Below are 16,416 nucleotides of genomic sequence, written 5' to 3' on the forward strand. Positions count from 1 at the left end.
ATCGAGACCATCCTGGCTAACACGGTGAAACCCCGTCTCTGCTAAAAAATACAAAAAAATAGCCGGGCGCGGTGGCGGGCGCCTGTAGTCCCAACTACTCGGGAGGCTGAGGCAGGAGAATGGCATGAACCCGGGAGGCGGAGCTTGCAGTGAGCTGAGATCCGGCCACTGCACTCCAGCCTGGGCGGCAGAGCCAGACTCTGTCTCAAAAAAAAAAAAAAAAAAAGAAAAGAAAAGAAAAGTAAACCTAATTTCAAATAACTTCTAGAACTGAAGTCAGCTCTTCCACATTCAATTGTCATTAATTTGAAAAGAGACCTAATTTGTAATCTTTCTTTAGCAATATACCTAAAAGTTTTGGGTCCAGTCTGAAGAAATATAATGGTCAATCTGCAGAAATAAGCAGACAACTCACCCTGAAAAAGAATTACAACAGTTCTAATAAAGGAAATTCCAAGGTCAATTCAGGAAAAGTACCACTCTTGCCAAGTTATATTATAATTAGGACACATGAACTTATTGTGTGATTCCCTCACAGTCACTGAAAGCAACCAGTGACGATCAAAAACAGAATGCTAAAGGGTACTATGGCTTGGTTCTGACATTTTTCCTGTTCATCCTATTCACAGACATTCCTGCCAAATCTGATTTTCAGCTAGGAGCTTTGTTCCTAACACTTTTAAGTCAAAGTCCAATTTGTATCAAATCTAATGAAAATACTGAAAATTATTTTCCAAAGGAACATGTCACTAATTTAGGTAGATATTTTCCAAAGGAACATGTCTAATTTAGGTAGATATTTAAATTAGAAAATACAATAAAACATTCTACCATTTAAGTAAGCATTTTTGTCATTTTTTTTAATGTGGGCTATTGTGAGAATTTCACATATTTATTAGCCCACAGTCCCATCAGTGCTAGTAAATACACTTTGTAGTTTCATTATTCATTATCTGACCCATTGTACTTTGTAGCTGTGACAACTGAAATGGAATACAGAATCAATGGTGAGAGGGAATGTTGCCTTTATTGCTTAGTGATCAACCATGAGAAAACAGGCTGTAATTTAACCATACAATGATGACTGGGTTTGCATGAGTATGGAGGTAACTGTCTGACCACAGGTACGTAATACTGAGCTTTAATATTGGAGGCATCACACCCTACTTATGTTGAATAAAAAGCACCTTTCTTTCCAAAAGCTCTACCTGTCCAACAAACGCAGAGAAAGCTTTGGTGCTGTCGCGGCCAGCTGCTGCTGAATGGTAGAGATTCACCCATTCCCTCAGAAGATACTCTGCCTTCTCCCTCAGGCCTGGAGGGTCATCATACTCTGAGGCTTGAGAGATCCCAGAATGCATCATAAAGTTTGGGCCTCCGTGAGCACGATCAATCATTGCTTCATAGTTGGATCGCACTACTTCCATCAGCTGGGGCAATCTAGTACAATAAATCCAGGGTGAAAATCAGTCTACCCATAGCTGTGATTTTACAGACATACAGATGTACAGTTTACTTATTTAACAGCAACCACAAGAGTGGTGGTTTACCACTTTGCTTTACCACTTCCACACTGAAACAAAACTATCCTTAGTCTCTTATCCGCTTGCTCATGAGCACGTAACATGCAAACGACTGCCCTCAGTTAAGCTACTTCTTGCCCAAAAAACGTGTTCATTTAAATGAAGCTGATGTTCAGAGTCAGCAAATATTCACTGCTTGCCTAGTATGTACCACGCTTTCTTTACGTTACTTCTCTTGATTTCCAATAGTTCTTTGAGAAATTATTCCCATTTTCTATAAAGAATAGTTTTAAGGAGGGTGAGTCAATTTGCCTAAAATCAGAAATCTTTTAAGTGGCATGACCAGGGCTTAAACACAGGACTCTGACACTAAGTCTGGTACCGTATGTACTGCTCTGTGCCAAGAAGACTTCGCAGTCAATTAAGCGTTCATACTTCAAGTGACAATATTAGCCCTTACCAAAGCTACCCACCCATATGTGGTTGGTAAAACAGTTTTAACAAGTAATGTTAGTAAGTCTGCACATTCATCCCTAAAGATATTAGGAGACTACTAAATGCACAGGGATCTCAAAGTGTTTAATCCTCACCCTTCTGGAGCATTGCCTCTGGAATGAGCGTTAATCCTCATGAGGGTTTCAATGGTGTGGAACAGATCTGCCTCAGTAACATGAGCAACACTCCTTTCATCCACCAGCAGGATTTTTACCAATTGCATAGCGAATGCCACAGCCATGTAGTTTAAGCCATTCTCCATTGACTGGCAACACAGAAAACACAACGTAAGAGGGAAAACACTTAAGAGCAAACATACGGCCGGGCGCGGTGGCTCAAGCCTGTAATCCCAGCACTTTGGGAGGCCGAGGCGGGTGGATCACGAGGTCAGGAGATCGAGACTATCCTGGCTAACATGGTGAAACCCCGTCTCTACTAAAAATACAAAAAACTAGCAGGGCGTGGTGGCGGGCGCCTGTAGTCCCAGCTACTTGGGAGGCTGAGGCGGGAGAATGGCGTGAACCCAGGAGATGGAGCTTGCAGTGAGCCGAGATCAGGCCACTGCACTCCAGCCTGGGAGACACAGCAAGACTCCGTCTCAAAAAAAAAAAAAAAAAAAAAAAAAGAGCAAACATACTTCCCTGAGTCCTTTTGTCCTTGCAAGTAAATTCCTTCCATACCTGCGCTAGGTGAAGATCATACTGCTGCATATTAACCAAATGATTACGAATTAGCAGCTCCACAGCCTCCACATTATATTTATATTCATCCCGACATTCAATTAGGCACCTAGAAAAAATTCAGTATCTTTACTCATATAGGCTTAACCATACTGTATGTGCCCATTGTACTCAATGGAAATGTGCTCCAAATTAAGAATGCCTTGAGATTCAACTGTAAATCAGTGTCCAAATTGAAAAACAGCCAGTAATGAAATAGAACAGATAGCCCAGGCTTTGCTTTCAAAACCTAGGATACAGAGGATTCCATTTAAGACATTAAAATACTTATACATGAATACCACTTCTGAGAAATCACTGAAACCTTTTAAAACAATGACCTACAATTTATTGCCCAAAATAAGGTACTAGTTTTCTATATCCAACATGGGGAGAAGGTAGAGACCAGATGGAAAACAACTACTTAACAATTCTCACCTCTCAGAAGTAGGAAGTCCAAGTGTCCCATCTACCTACTAGAAAAAAGGGAAACCCCTGGACATAAACAGTACTATCTATGTCAAAAGGCAGTCGCGATCCAATACTCACTACTTTTCGAAGATGGCTACTGACCTTGTGATCTGTTTGTTGCACCATGGGGACCCATATGCCCGGCCATCCTGCAGAGCTTTTAGTACCAAGAGGTGGCATTCCCTGTAGCGCAGCAGCAGGTCAGCATCAGCACCACTTGTGGCATCTAGTAAGCCCTCTACAGCCTATAGGAGAAAGAAAGTGTTCAGACCCATGGAAAATATGGTGCTTGGCCCAACTATCATAGCCAGAAACCAAATCTCAATGCCAAGTACCAAATACCTTCCAAAGCCTCCCTGTCCTTTCCACTCTCCAAACATCCCCTTCAGTTGCCTATCACACACACTCTAAATTCTATCTGGTTTAAGTTCATTCTGTGCTCTTCATTGTCATAAAAGGCTTTGCTGTAGTTAAAACCCAGGGCTCCCTACCTACCCTGATCCAAATTCTTGGATCAACTTGTCCCTCAAAATCTAAAGGGCAGCTGGGCTCAGTGGCTCATGCCTATAATGCCAATGCTTTGGGAGGCTCAGGAGGGAAGGCCACTTGAGCCCAGGAGATTGAGAACAACCTGGGCAACAAAGCAAGACCCGTCTCTACAAAAAAAATTAAAAATTAACTTGGCTTGGCAGTGCGCACCTGTAATCCCAGCTACTCGAGACAGTAAAGTGGGAGGCTCACTTGAGTCCATGATCACGTCACTGCACTCAAGCCTGGGTGACAGAGAGAGACCCTGTCTCTTAAACACACACACACACACACACATACACACAACTGAAGGGCTTTTAAAGTTTCTTCAAATCATATCTCAGGAATATCTTTAAGAAAAAAATAAAGATTTCCAATTTTACCATTCAAAACTTCTATGACTACATTCTACATTGGGAAAAAAAAATCACCTACTTATAGAACTTGATTTATATTATGAAATCTTAAGCTTAACTGTATAAATATGTAGATGGTGGCGGAGGTCAATAAATGTTTACACACCTAGCATTTTCTAAAAGTAATAGCTTAAGAACCAACCTTTTGGAGCAATCCAAGAGCAGCTATGGCATCCCGAGAGTTTCGAGATAAAACTACAACCTCCAAGAGACTTCGAAGAGCCTGAGCTTGAGGGTTCATGGCCAAAGTTGGTGGGATGGCATGTAGATGCTGTTCCAGTTCTGTAATACACTTATCATAAATCTGAGCTACATCATCTGTTGCCCAAGCTTGCTGTTTTAGAGAAGGAAACAACCAACAAGAGACAAAAGAATGTTAAGGTTTTTTATTGACACATGTATCAAATAGAGGTCTATTAGTATGTTTACTCCCTTTTTCTTATTTTTACATTCAAACATGGAGGGCCTCTTCTTTTCCTTCTTCCTGAGCTATTCAGAATTAATACTATCAAGTGGGGCAGTACAAGGTGGCACAAAGGAAGAGGTGTTTCATTTGAGAGAGGAAAACCTGGCAGACAGCAGCATAATCAAGTGATAAAAGAGAGCATTAGTAATAATGGGACAGACTGAGGGCAGCACCACTTGCACCATCTACTAAGCCCTCTACATCCTAAGAAAGTGTTTCAAACCATGAAAAGTATAGTACTCAGTCCAGCTGTCAAAGCCTGATAGGACAGAATAAGAATACAGCATTACTTCTGAGCTATTCCTATTTTTTAAAATGCATTATCTGAATCTAGCCATGAGAATACACTGGACAAATAAATCAAGCCATTTAGAAAATAATTAGCCTGGCCGGGCGCGGTGGCTCAAGCCTGTAATCCCAGCACTTTGGGAGGCCGAGACGGGCGGATCACAAGGTCAGGAGATCGAGACCATCCTGGCTAACATGGCGAAACCCCGTCTCTACTAAAAAATGCAAAAAACGGTGGCTCAAGCCTGTAATCCCAGCACTTTGGGAGGCCGAGACGGGTGGATCACGAGGTCAGGAGATCGAGACCATCCTGGTTAACACGGTGAAACCCCGTCTCTACTAAAAAATACAAAAAACTAGCCGGGCAAGGTGGCGGGCGCCTGTAGTCCCAGCTACTCGGGAGGCTGAGGCAGGAGAATGGCGTGAACCCGGGAGGCGGAGCTTGCAGTGAGCCGAGATCCGGCCACTGTACTCCAGCCTGGGCGGCAGAGCGAGACTCCGTCTCAAAAAAAAAAAAAAAAGCAAAAAAAGCAAAAAAAACTAGCCGGGCGGGTTGGCGGGCGCCTGTAGTCCCAGCTACTCGGGAGGCTGAGGTAGGAGAATGGCGTAAACCTGGGAGGCGGAGCTTGCAGTGAGCTGAGATACGGCCACTGCACCCCAGCCTGGGCGACAGAGCAAGACTCCGTCTCAAAAAAAAAAAAAGAAAAGAAAAAAAGAAAATAATTAGCCTATAATCTTCAGAAGTGTTATGGTCATGAAAGATAAGGAAAAACTGAGTTACCTATACCAGCTAGAACTGAGGGAGACTTTAAAAATATGACAACTGAAGAAATGTGTGATTCTAAAACAGGTCTTTTACTAAACATTATTGGGATACTTGGTGAAACTTGAATGAGGTCTATGAATTACATGGAGTAAGGTATTAGTATTCATTTCTGACCTTAATGGTTGTGCTGTGGTCACATAGGAAAAAGGTTTTTTTATAAGAAATACAAACCAAAGGATTCAGGAGTGATAGGGCTATCAGGTCAGCAACTTACTCTCAACTGGTTCAGCTGGAAAATGTTTTTCCCTATATTTCCAAGTTTTCTGTAAACACCTTTGAAAATTTTAGAAAATTCTTTTATTTAAAAAATGGGAAGTCTGGGCATAATGGCTCAGGCCTGTAATCTTAGCACTTTACGAGGCTGAGATGGGCAATCACTTGAGGTCAGGAATTTGAGTCTAGCCTGTGTAACATGGCAAAACCCCATCTTTATAAAAAATACAAAAATTAGCTCAGCAAGGTGGTGCACGCCTGTAGTCCTAGCTCCTCAAGAGGCTGAGGTGGGAGGATCGCTTGAGCCTGGGAGGTGGAGGTTGCAATGAGCTGAGATTGCGCCACTGCACTCCAGCCTGGGTGACAGAGAAAGACCTTGTCTCAAAAAAATAAATAATAAAATTTAAATATAAAAACCCAAAAGTTATTATGTTACCATGCAAATTCCTCTAATTAGGCCAAACCTTAAAGATAAATCACCCACACCCACGTCAATTTTTTCTTTAATCCCCTGTATGTCATACTTAATTGGACACAAAGAATACCTACAACTCAAAAACTATAGGTTCCCCTGTAAATTATTCTCCCAGGAAGCAAGTCAAAAACATATATTAAATGTCAAAAACATTTAAATTAATTGGCAAAACACTCAATTTAATCTAAAACACATTTACCTTCATGGGCTGGGCTAAAAATCCTGTGGGCTGACTTAAGTCATTTGTAGGCAAGAAGCCAGGAACATTGCGTGCAAACTCTTCGTAAACAGCCAACTGCTTTGGATCCACACCACCAACCTTGAAAGAAGAAAATCTATTTTGACAGAATTCACTCAATAATCAAAATAAACTGTTCTGAAAGTGGAAAGTCTGCATGTGAGTAAGCTCAGGGACACAAGAGTCATTACAACATGTGACAGTATGATTAAGCATACATGCACACTAACAAATGCAGTTCAGAAGAGGGCTTCTCATTTCCCTGAATCCTGCTAAGAGTCACCTCATTTATAAATTAACTGAAAGTTTCTCTTGGAAAGTGCCTCACATGGGACGATGCCAGTGCAATTCTCCCTTGGAGTTGGTAAGTATTATCAGATTTATCACTGTCTCACTGGGAACAATAAGCAACCATTAATGTGAGAAGCCCAAGGTGGGAAACATGAAAACTAGTTAAGGCACATGAACTCCTTACAGTAGTAGCATTTCAACAACTTTGGAGGAGCAAGGGAATTTAGAGCTATTTCCATACCTGCTCCACAGGCAGCCATTAAGTGAAATGCTAACAAGTTAAGATGTTTTCTCATAAACAACATTTAACCCTGCTGTCCTAGTCCCAGTAAGGAGTTCAATCAACAAGAACATTAAAAATAAAACAAAGACAGAATGGGGAGAGACACGGCCCCAATTCTCACTTTCAGCCTGATTTGCTCTGGCATCCGTTCGGCTTGATATGTTAAAACAACAGGATCACAGTATCTGCGTCCTTCTTGCCTAGCATGTTTTCTCAGCTCAAATTCCTGCAAACAAAAAAAGTCACTGAGGTTCTTGTTATAAGGCACTTCCCTAAATTAAGAAATAAAATCTTAAAAGGCAAATTCTAAACACTTACAGTTGCTAATCTCTTGTCCATCTCAGGGCCTGCTTTTTCTACTGCAGTCTTCTGAATAAAACAGCAAGCCAACTCACAATTGTCCTGAGCTAACTGAGCAGCTGCCTGATCCATCATTTCCCTTTGTTGTGGGGAAGCAGTCTATTAATGGAGGTGGGGGAGTGGGGGGAATAGAAAAAAAAAGACTTGAAAGTTAATGTGGACAGACAGGATAGTAGAAAATGCAGTGCATTTGGCAAATGCATTTTAAGTTCTGACTCTACTTATGAATCAATCAGCTGTGATCTTGAAATAGTCTTAACAGCTTTCTCACTTTTAAGACAAAAATATCCTAGACACCTTATCAGTTTATGGTGAACATGTCTTAAAATCAGTAAAGCAGGCCAGACATGGTGGCTCACACCTGTAATCCCAGTACTTTGGGAGGCCGAGGCAGGTAGACCACTTGAGGCCAGGAGTTCGAGACCAGCCTAGCCAACATGGTGAAAGCACTTCTCTACTAAAAAAATACATAAATTAGCTGGGCGTGGTAGCACATGTCTGTAATCCCAGTTACTTGGGAGGCTGAAGCATGAGAATCAGTTGAACCTCAGAGGTGGAGGATGCAGTGAGCCAAGACTGCACCACTGCATTCTAGCCTAAGCTACAGAGTGAGACCCTGTCTCATGAAACAAACATTAAAAAAAAAAGGCAAAAACCCCAAAAAAAATCAGTAAGCAGTAAACAAATTACTAATCATGATACCTGAATAACCATGATATCTGAGACTCAAAACTAGTAAGTGAATTATCTGAAAAGTGTGTGCACATGCAACATCACTTTAAGTCATTTTGTATCAGCCTTCTCAAACAGCTTTCATCCTTCCTGATTAACAGAAATGAGTATTGTTAGATTTCACATTTCCTTTTTAAATCTTAATTTATTTAAACCAATAAATATATGGGTATCTACTATCTGTCAAACATTGTGTTGAGGATACAACAGCAAAAAAAGAAAAAAAAAAGCACAGCCATGATGCTTTGCCTCACAGAATTACAATCCAAAATGATGGAAGTTATCAAACAAATATAGTGATTATTAACAATAAGTGGTAATGCCCAGTGCCATATACAGGCAAAGAAAAAACTTATTACAGACAAGTAGTAATATGTTTTGTACCTATATCAACGAAATAGCCAACTTACACGAAGGGCTGAGGCAAAACTGTTTTTTAGGTTGGTAGATATGCTCATGAGCAAAGGTTCCCTGCATGTAATCATTGCCATTCCAGCTGTCAAGTTACGCATCATGTGATGAGCTGCTATTCGCATTCGAGATTCCTCCGAATCCAGAGCAAAATCCTTCCTGACTATTTGCTCACAAGTAGTCATGGCAATCTTAATTGATCGATCAACCACAGGATGGACCAGCTCCTGGACAGCCCGTTCAATTGCCTGACGCACACACTGCTTCAACTGCGGATGGGCCTGAAACAAGGGAATCTGGGGGGTTGGGGAGGACAAAGTCAACACCTTGTTTAAATAAGACAATCCAATTCCTACTGGCAAACACACTCATGATTTTGTAAATCAAGGTTAACCAAAAACTACCAGTTTCTACTTAAAAGTTAACCAATGGAAAATTTGGGTAACAGAAAACTGGGCTCCACACAGGGAAAAGTATTCGGTATACCCTATGATACGCAATAATATATATATGTCTTTTTTTAAAATCCAAGTTTAATGGACAAGCTGTTCATTATAATAATGCATTAACTACTTAAAGACACACTGCTGGCTTATTTAAAATTTGTGGCTCAAGTGCTCTTAAAAGAAAGCAACTTCTCTATTAGCTTGAAAAATGTAAAAAGAATCAAATTTACAGAAAAAAGACTTCCCACAAAAACTATTAATATTAAAATTAATTCATCAGAATAGTGAGCATTTTACAGTACCCACTGAAATGTTTGGCTTCACTTGAAAGGCTGTTTCTAATCTTTTATTGTAGGCATAAATTATGCCCCAAAACTTACTTGGTCCCTTTAACTTGTTGAATTAAAACAATAAAATAAACTAGCATATAACAGTGTTCAGAACACTGAGAGTATTCTAAAGATGAATCATAATTTTGGATCTAGGTGTCTCACTGCCTCTCACTCCGCCCCTCTAAAACTAAGTAGCATGTCTATTGGCGGGGGGGTGGACAAAAGGTTAAAATTTCTCTGATACCCTTTCAATTCCTTTTAATAAAAAGCTCAATGTATTAATGTTACTCCTGTATTTGTGAACATTTTCAGTTTCTAAAAAGTAAGGACAACGAAAACTCCACTCACCTGATTCTGGATTATATATTCTGTTAAGTAGAATAAAAGACTAAAGATAATAATACAATTTCCCCTTGAATGTACAAAGCAAATACTAAGTATAGGAAAAAGGATTGATGAGCGGTCATCTTACATGACCATATTATATCAGACCTCCTTCCGGAACCCAGGCCACAACAACATAACTCAAAGTACTAAGTCCTACTTCGAGATCTTAGCCTACAAATTTTATACACATGCACGATCAGCTCATTTCCAGCCATCAGCTGGAAGAAATGGCTTACTGCAGAAGGCTAAAGTGACAAGATAAAGAAAATAAAAAGCTATGGTATACATTAAGCATCTTTTACTCTGTGTAAGGAATTCCTGGAGATTGTGATTTTATTGACAGCTAAATTTTAGTATCATGGGTTTGGATATGAGGAACCAATATAACCAACATCTAGTCACTCTATTTCTTAAGGGAAGAAGAAAAATCCCAACTGAACTACACAGCAGTTCTAGATCTCCATCCTCTCTGACAAACTCTACAACCTAGGAATCCAGAGGGAAGGGCAAAGAGCTGAAGAAAAGGTGACCACAAACAAAGTTTACTTTATCACAAACTAGAAGCTGGGAGAATGAAGCAGTGTTTACTTACTGTTGGATTTAGAGTAATGTGTGGTGCCAGGCCCGCAAGGGAATAGACATTGATGTCATGGTAGCTGTACTGTGGCTGTGGTGGAACCGTGGCTGTACAAGTGGTGTTGGTAGCTGGTGTAGTAGAAGTTGCTAAATGTAAAGTAATAAAAAGAGATTTTAAAAGTACATTTGTTGACTTTACTATAAAATTAGCTTAATATTAAGTGGTCATTATCTAATTAAACTAATTGGGGGAGGAGGGAAGGATGTAGCAGGTCTTATTTTTCCCACCCTGAAAGGGAAATTCTGTTATAACAGAGATATACACCAAGCACGTTAAAAGTATGTCAGTGGCAGTGCCCCACAGCACAGAAATCAACTGAGCAGCCATGCCACATTCTCAGGCCCAAGTCCTACAAACTCAGTCTATATTAAGATGTCTGTTTTCAACCTAGCCTGTTTCTTGGTTTATCTGGGGATTCTCAGCTGCTGAGGACTGAGAAAGAAAAGCTCAATTTATTCTAACCACAACTCCCAATCATCCAACACTCCTGCACCCTTCTCTCATCTTCTTCATGTAGATAAAACAGTCCAATTCCCTTGGCAGATTGAGCAGGTGTAGCCATACCCAGATTTGAGGGGTTAACAGGCCATCATAGTATGCAGTTATTTCCGGAACTTCACACAACAGAGATAACCAGCCTAGCTAGGATATGAGAGGCAACTGATTAAATCACATTTAGTTAATAATATGCATGAACTGCCAGGATAGAATCTAAGATGGTAACACAAGGCGTAGTCATTACTTTTGCTTGATAATTAGAAGGCTCACCAAAATGCATACAAAGTTTCACCACTACATTATGTGGGAAATTATAGTTTGCTATAGACGTGGACATGTACCATTTAAGAGAATATCCTGGCTAACAGAAGCCTTCCTTGACTACTTAGCACACTTACTTGTGGTTGTGATGGGAGGGAGTTCTTCTGGCTGCTTGACATCTTTCTTTGGAGCAGAGAGTTGCTCATCTAAATTCTTCAGGCGATCTTTATCCTTTAGGAGGTTTCCAGGTTTTAGCTCATTGATGTCTAATGCAAGGTTCTTGCAGAGAACCTCAATTTCAAACTTCAAGTTTAACTGCATAGTTCCAGAGTTGGATTAGAATTTTTAAAAGAAAATTTTAGTTTTATTCATAATATATGCTACGTTCAGTTACTATAGTACTTCCCCCAAAATACCCTGCCTTCACTGCAAGTTTTAATAATGTGAAGGCAAAGAATGTTCCAGAGGACAAGGAAGCAGTAAATTACCTTTAAGTCATGCTCCTGATGTAGCTCAGCTAATACATTCATAATTGCCATTGTCCAAGGGTTTGGTGGCCTAAAAACCTAAAGAAGAGCTATTATGTTAAGCTGGCCCAAAAGGTGCCCTTTAATTTGGATTATTTAAAACAATTTCAACACAACATAAGTGGGGGGGGGGGGGGTGTAAAACAAATAAAAAACAAAAAACAAGGATAAAAAAAACAAAACAAAAATAAACACTTATACCTGTGTAGCCATAACAAAACCCCTAGCCTTCTCACCTATATCACATTTCAAAAACAAAACAAAACAAAACACCAAAAACCAAAGCCAACCATCACAATCTTTCCTCTTTTACCCAGCCTCTCAAATTGGAAATCCAAGTGCCATAAAGGAAAACAGACTTAACTAGCTTTACCTCACAAGAACTAAGAATATAATCTCTTGATCTCATGCTAAAACAAAGCAATGCTTAGGAATTAGCCATAAATAAAATATTAAAATCTACTCACCACACTACGAATGCTAGATTCTAAGACTTTGGCAACAAAGGGCACCACGTAGAGCAATTCTTGTTGTCCTTTAACATAAGCCTCTAGCAGCAATGATTTCACATCCAAGTCCTAGAATAAGAAAAATACTTTCAAAAGCTGGGAATATACCCCCCCAAAATGGTATAACATAACCAAAGAAAAGTATTTTGCCAAGCTTATCCCCAAAACAGGAATCAACATAATGTCTAGTCCTTGTCTTACAAAAAGGGGTTAACAACTCAAAACATGGGCCAAGGTCTTATAAAACCCCAATAATCATCAAATAGCTCCAAACAGCCAATACTTGTAATCATAATGTGCTGAAGATTCTCAATTTTTACACATTTAGCTGAAACTCACAGTGTGTAAGATGGGTTTGTTTTTAGCTAATGTGATCATTCCTAGCCAATGTCCCAAGTTCTTCAGCAAAGAACGATCTGAGAAATTGGCCGCAGCTTTATCTGAGGTCAGGAGCACCTGAAATAGTGTAAGATTAAGAAAGATATGAGAATGAGCTTATGAAAGAAAACTCAACTAAGTATTTGAGAATTCCATTATCCTAAAGACAAGTCATCATTTCTAACAACAGGCCCCAAAGTAGAATTACTCTGTATATCATTATCAGTATCATTTTGCTGTGTTCATGATTCAACAGTGCCATTTTTACCTTTAAGAAGTCTTTACATTTTTTTTCAAAATAGGTACAAACACATTGTACAAAATTCAAAAGGAACACAAACTTATGTGTCAGCTATCCTCCCCTAGAAAAGTATTTTCAACTCTGAAAACCTTAGCTAGGTTTAAAGCAGAGACCTAACTACAAAGCTATTTTGAAGTGCTAACTTAATTTAAATGAGGATGATAGCCATGCTTAAGTCCTTAAAGGAAGCAAGTACACAAAGGAATATAATCAAATTACCCTCCTATTGCAATCCTCAGTATATCCAGGCATTAACAAATCTCTGCAGTCAACTAAGATAACTTTCTGAGATAGAGTATAATACTGTTTATATACTTCTTTTCAAATTTCTAAAAAACCCAAACCATTTAATTGATTCTCCAGTTACTGTTTTTCTAAGGGGGACAGAATTAACATAGGAGAGTGTTTTGGCTGCAGGTATGCACACATGTATATACCCATCTACTCTGTGGTACCTCTTGATTTAGGGTTATATTTAAACTTCTGTTTAAAAACCAAGGTCTTGAAACTTTGCTGTGGAGTATGTGAAAACTTTTATGTATCCCAACCGCCTTGCTATCAGATAATAAAAACGAAATAGAGCCATGTTCCTTAACTCCATACAGCAACAGCAGAATGGCACAAGTCAGCTGTGCAACAGAGAGCCAGGAATTCTTTTGCACTACAGCGTAACCAAGAATGGGGAATATTTCCATCCACAGGTTTAAATATAGTGCTGGTTCCTAAACCAATGACCTAAGTTATTGAGCAAAGAATGACCATAGCTGTATGCTTGTATGCTGGTTCTAGAAGTTTTTCCTCCTAAGAAATAAATGATGGTTTAGAAATTAAAATACTTGAATTTTGTTGAATAAGCCTCGGCTCAGTAGAGATTGATCTTAAACTGCACAGAATCCTAGATAACAGCTATTCCACAAACAGATTTGAGTATAAAGATATCTGGCACTTGAAGACCACAAGATACAAATGAAAACATTCAGGACAGTATTGTTTATAATAGTTGAAGTGATTAACAACACAAATGCCCAGCAGCAATACAAATCCATACAATGGTTTTCCACAAGACTATATTTTCTGTTTTTTAAAAAAGAGGACTGGCCAGACACAGTGGCTCATGCCTGTAATCCCAGCGCTTTGGGAGGCTGAGGAGGGTGGAACACCTGAGGTCAGGAGTTCGGGACCAGCCTGGCCAATATGGTGAAACCCCGTCTCTACTAAAAATACAAAAATTAACTGGACGTGGTGGTACACCTGTAATCCCAGCTACTCGGGAGGCTGAGGTAAGAGAATAGCTTGAACCTGGGAGGTGGAGGCTGCAGTGAGCCGAGATCGCACCACTGCACTCCAGCCTAGACAACAGAGTGAGACCACGCCTCAAAAAAATTAAAAAGAAAAAAAACAAAGGACTACAGCAAAGAGCATTATCACGAATAATATCCAGGGGAGAAAAAAAAGCAAGCGAAAAAAAAGTGAAAAGGATGTACAGAGGGTGACACCATACAGAATATGCTAACCAATACTATGCTGTTTATGCATAACAATGGTAAAGTTCTAAAATCATGTATGGAATGACAAAAACAATTTATAATAGTGGTTACTTTCAAAGAAAATGCACAGGGTATGCCTATAAGTTTAAGTTCTTCATAAAATTTAGTTCCATGTAAGAAACAAAATCTACAGCAATTTCCAGAGGTACATAAAATTGACAATATATATCAAAAAATATCAAAAATCCTACCTATATAATCAAATATTTCTAAATTCAAAGCAATAATTAAAGAAAATACAAGAACCAACTCTTACTTTAATGTTTCTGTAGGTCTCATTCAGAACCATCTTGTTAAATTCAGGATTCTTCAGCGTGTCAAGGAAGTTTGAATACAGGCTATGAAAGTTTGGCTCAATACTGACTCTCTTCATAACCAGATACTGTGAAACCCAAGGCATAAATTCTTCTTTCACGGTTTCCTTCAGCTCTTCAACCTAGCCAGTCAATACGACATGGGAAGCACAGAATTACACTATGATAAAATAACATTTGGTTTCTATGAACCATACTATACAGCACTCTCTACAGCACTAACTATAATGGGTCCTTGCAAAACTAACTAGATACTAAAGCATGACTTTCCTTCACACCAGATAGATGCTATGAAGAAGAGTATGCTCAATTCCATAGTCAATCACAACTCAACCCATAGGTGATTGGGACTGAAACATTTATGGTCATTTTCAGCTTTAAAATCATAAAACATGTAGTCCCCTATCTCCACCTGAATTACTAATCTACAAGCTGCCATTAACAGATCCACAGTGTAACCAAGAATGGGGAAAATTCCAGAACCATGTTTTCCTAAATTTCCATCTACAGGAATCTTTAGCTAACTCTGGTGTTTCCAAGTACAGATGACCCTTGAACAAGGATATGAATGACACAGAGTAAAATTAAATGTATATTTTCTTCTATTAATACCTCCACTACCTCAGAGACACCAAGACTTCCTCTTCTCCTCCTCATGAAGATAAAGACCTGTATGATGATCATTTCCACTTAACAGATAGTAAATATATCTTTTCTTCCTTATAATTTTCCTTCATAATATTTTTTTCCAGTTTATTTTATTCTAAGAATACAGTATTATATGCATATAAGATATGTGTTAATCAACTATTTGTGTTATCACAGTAAGGCTTCTGGTCAACAGTAGGCTGTTAATAGTTAAGCTCTGGGGGAATAAAAAGTTATACCAGGATTTGGCTACATAGAGGATTGGCAACCCTAACCCCCATGTTGCTCAAGGGTCAACTATACTGTCTTACCATGTAATCTGAGGAGGCAAGTGGCATTCTTTATGCTTTTCACAAAGTCGGCCTCAGTTATTAGGTTGTAATAAATACTCTGAATAGTCTCTGGGAGAAAATGAGTTTTGACTAATGACTAGTACAAATGAAACTTTCTATCACCATGAGAACATTAAGCTTATTTCAAAAAGCTGCAAAACAAAACCTTAAAAATTGGTACTATTTAATGTTTACCAAAACCACTAGGTTAAATACACATATTCCCTTTGAGTTTATTACCTCTACCTTTAAAATGAGTATGTAAAAGGGTCAACAATATATCCTTTAGTCCATTAAGGAAAAGAGAAGGAATTTATAAACTATGACAGCATGCTCACCTTTTGTGTCATATTTGACTGTGAGAGATTATTGAAAATAAAAGCAATTTTCTCCTGGATATTTTCCGGGGGCTCCACAATTCTCTCAGTTTGATCTGTGGCTACAAGCAACGTATCTATATTTGTAGTATTAATAGAAGGCTAAAAAAAAAAAATAAAGTACATAAAGCAAATAAGTTGAAGTACTTCTCTGAAAAAAGTACAATAATGTATACAGACTTAGTGT

At 39.0% G+C, this 16,416-nt stretch overlaps 1 protein-coding gene and 1 non-coding gene across 15 annotated transcripts in view; both read right to left on the reverse strand.

The window, feature by feature from the left end:
* CNOT1 (CCR4-NOT transcription complex subunit 1) overlaps window positions 1-16,416 on the reverse strand; it is a 111,417-nt gene that overhangs the window by 15,402 nt on the left and 79,599 nt on the right. For 7 of the 14 annotated variants that reach the window (XM_077986303.1, XM_077986302.1, XM_077986300.1 and 4 more), the window contains exons 24-39: window positions 16,191-16,331; window positions 14,815-14,994; window positions 12,672-12,788; window positions 12,291-12,401; window positions 11,785-11,862; window positions 11,434-11,611; window positions 10,493-10,623; window positions 8,735-9,031; window positions 7,551-7,691; window positions 7,354-7,458; window positions 6,620-6,739; window positions 4,295-4,486; window positions 3,311-3,453; window positions 2,699-2,807; window positions 2,114-2,283; window positions 1,209-1,440 (exon numbers count right to left, since the gene is read on the reverse strand). In XM_077986303.1, coding sequence (XP_077842429.1) covers window positions 1,209-1,440; window positions 2,114-2,283; window positions 2,699-2,807; window positions 3,311-3,453; window positions 4,295-4,486; window positions 6,620-6,739; window positions 7,354-7,458; window positions 7,551-7,691; window positions 8,735-9,031; window positions 10,493-10,623; window positions 11,434-11,611; window positions 11,785-11,862; window positions 12,291-12,401; window positions 12,672-12,788; window positions 14,815-14,994; window positions 16,191-16,331 — 2,445 coding nt within the window. Of the gene's footprint in view, window positions 1-1,187; window positions 1,441-2,113; window positions 2,284-2,698; window positions 2,808-3,310; window positions 3,454-4,294; window positions 4,487-6,619; window positions 6,740-7,353; window positions 7,459-7,550; window positions 7,692-8,734; window positions 9,032-10,492; window positions 10,624-11,433; window positions 11,612-11,784; window positions 11,863-12,290; window positions 12,402-12,671; window positions 12,789-14,814; window positions 14,995-16,190; window positions 16,332-16,416 lie in introns of all 14 variants that reach the window. The other 7 variants (XM_077986299.1, XM_015126303.3, XM_015126304.3 and 4 more) reach the window with 1 other exon arrangement.
* On the reverse strand, window positions 13,594-13,728 carry LOC114674505 (small nucleolar RNA SNORA46). The gene has a single exon (XR_003725658.1). It is a non-coding gene; the product is annotated as a small nucleolar RNA SNORA46 (small nucleolar RNA).

The sequence above is a fragment of the Macaca mulatta genome, chromosome 20, assembly GCF_049350105.2.
Source record: "Macaca mulatta isolate MMU2019108-1 chromosome 20, T2T-MMU8v2.0, whole genome shotgun sequence".
Classification (NCBI taxonomy): domain Eukaryota; kingdom Metazoa; phylum Chordata; class Mammalia; order Primates; family Cercopithecidae; genus Macaca; species Macaca mulatta.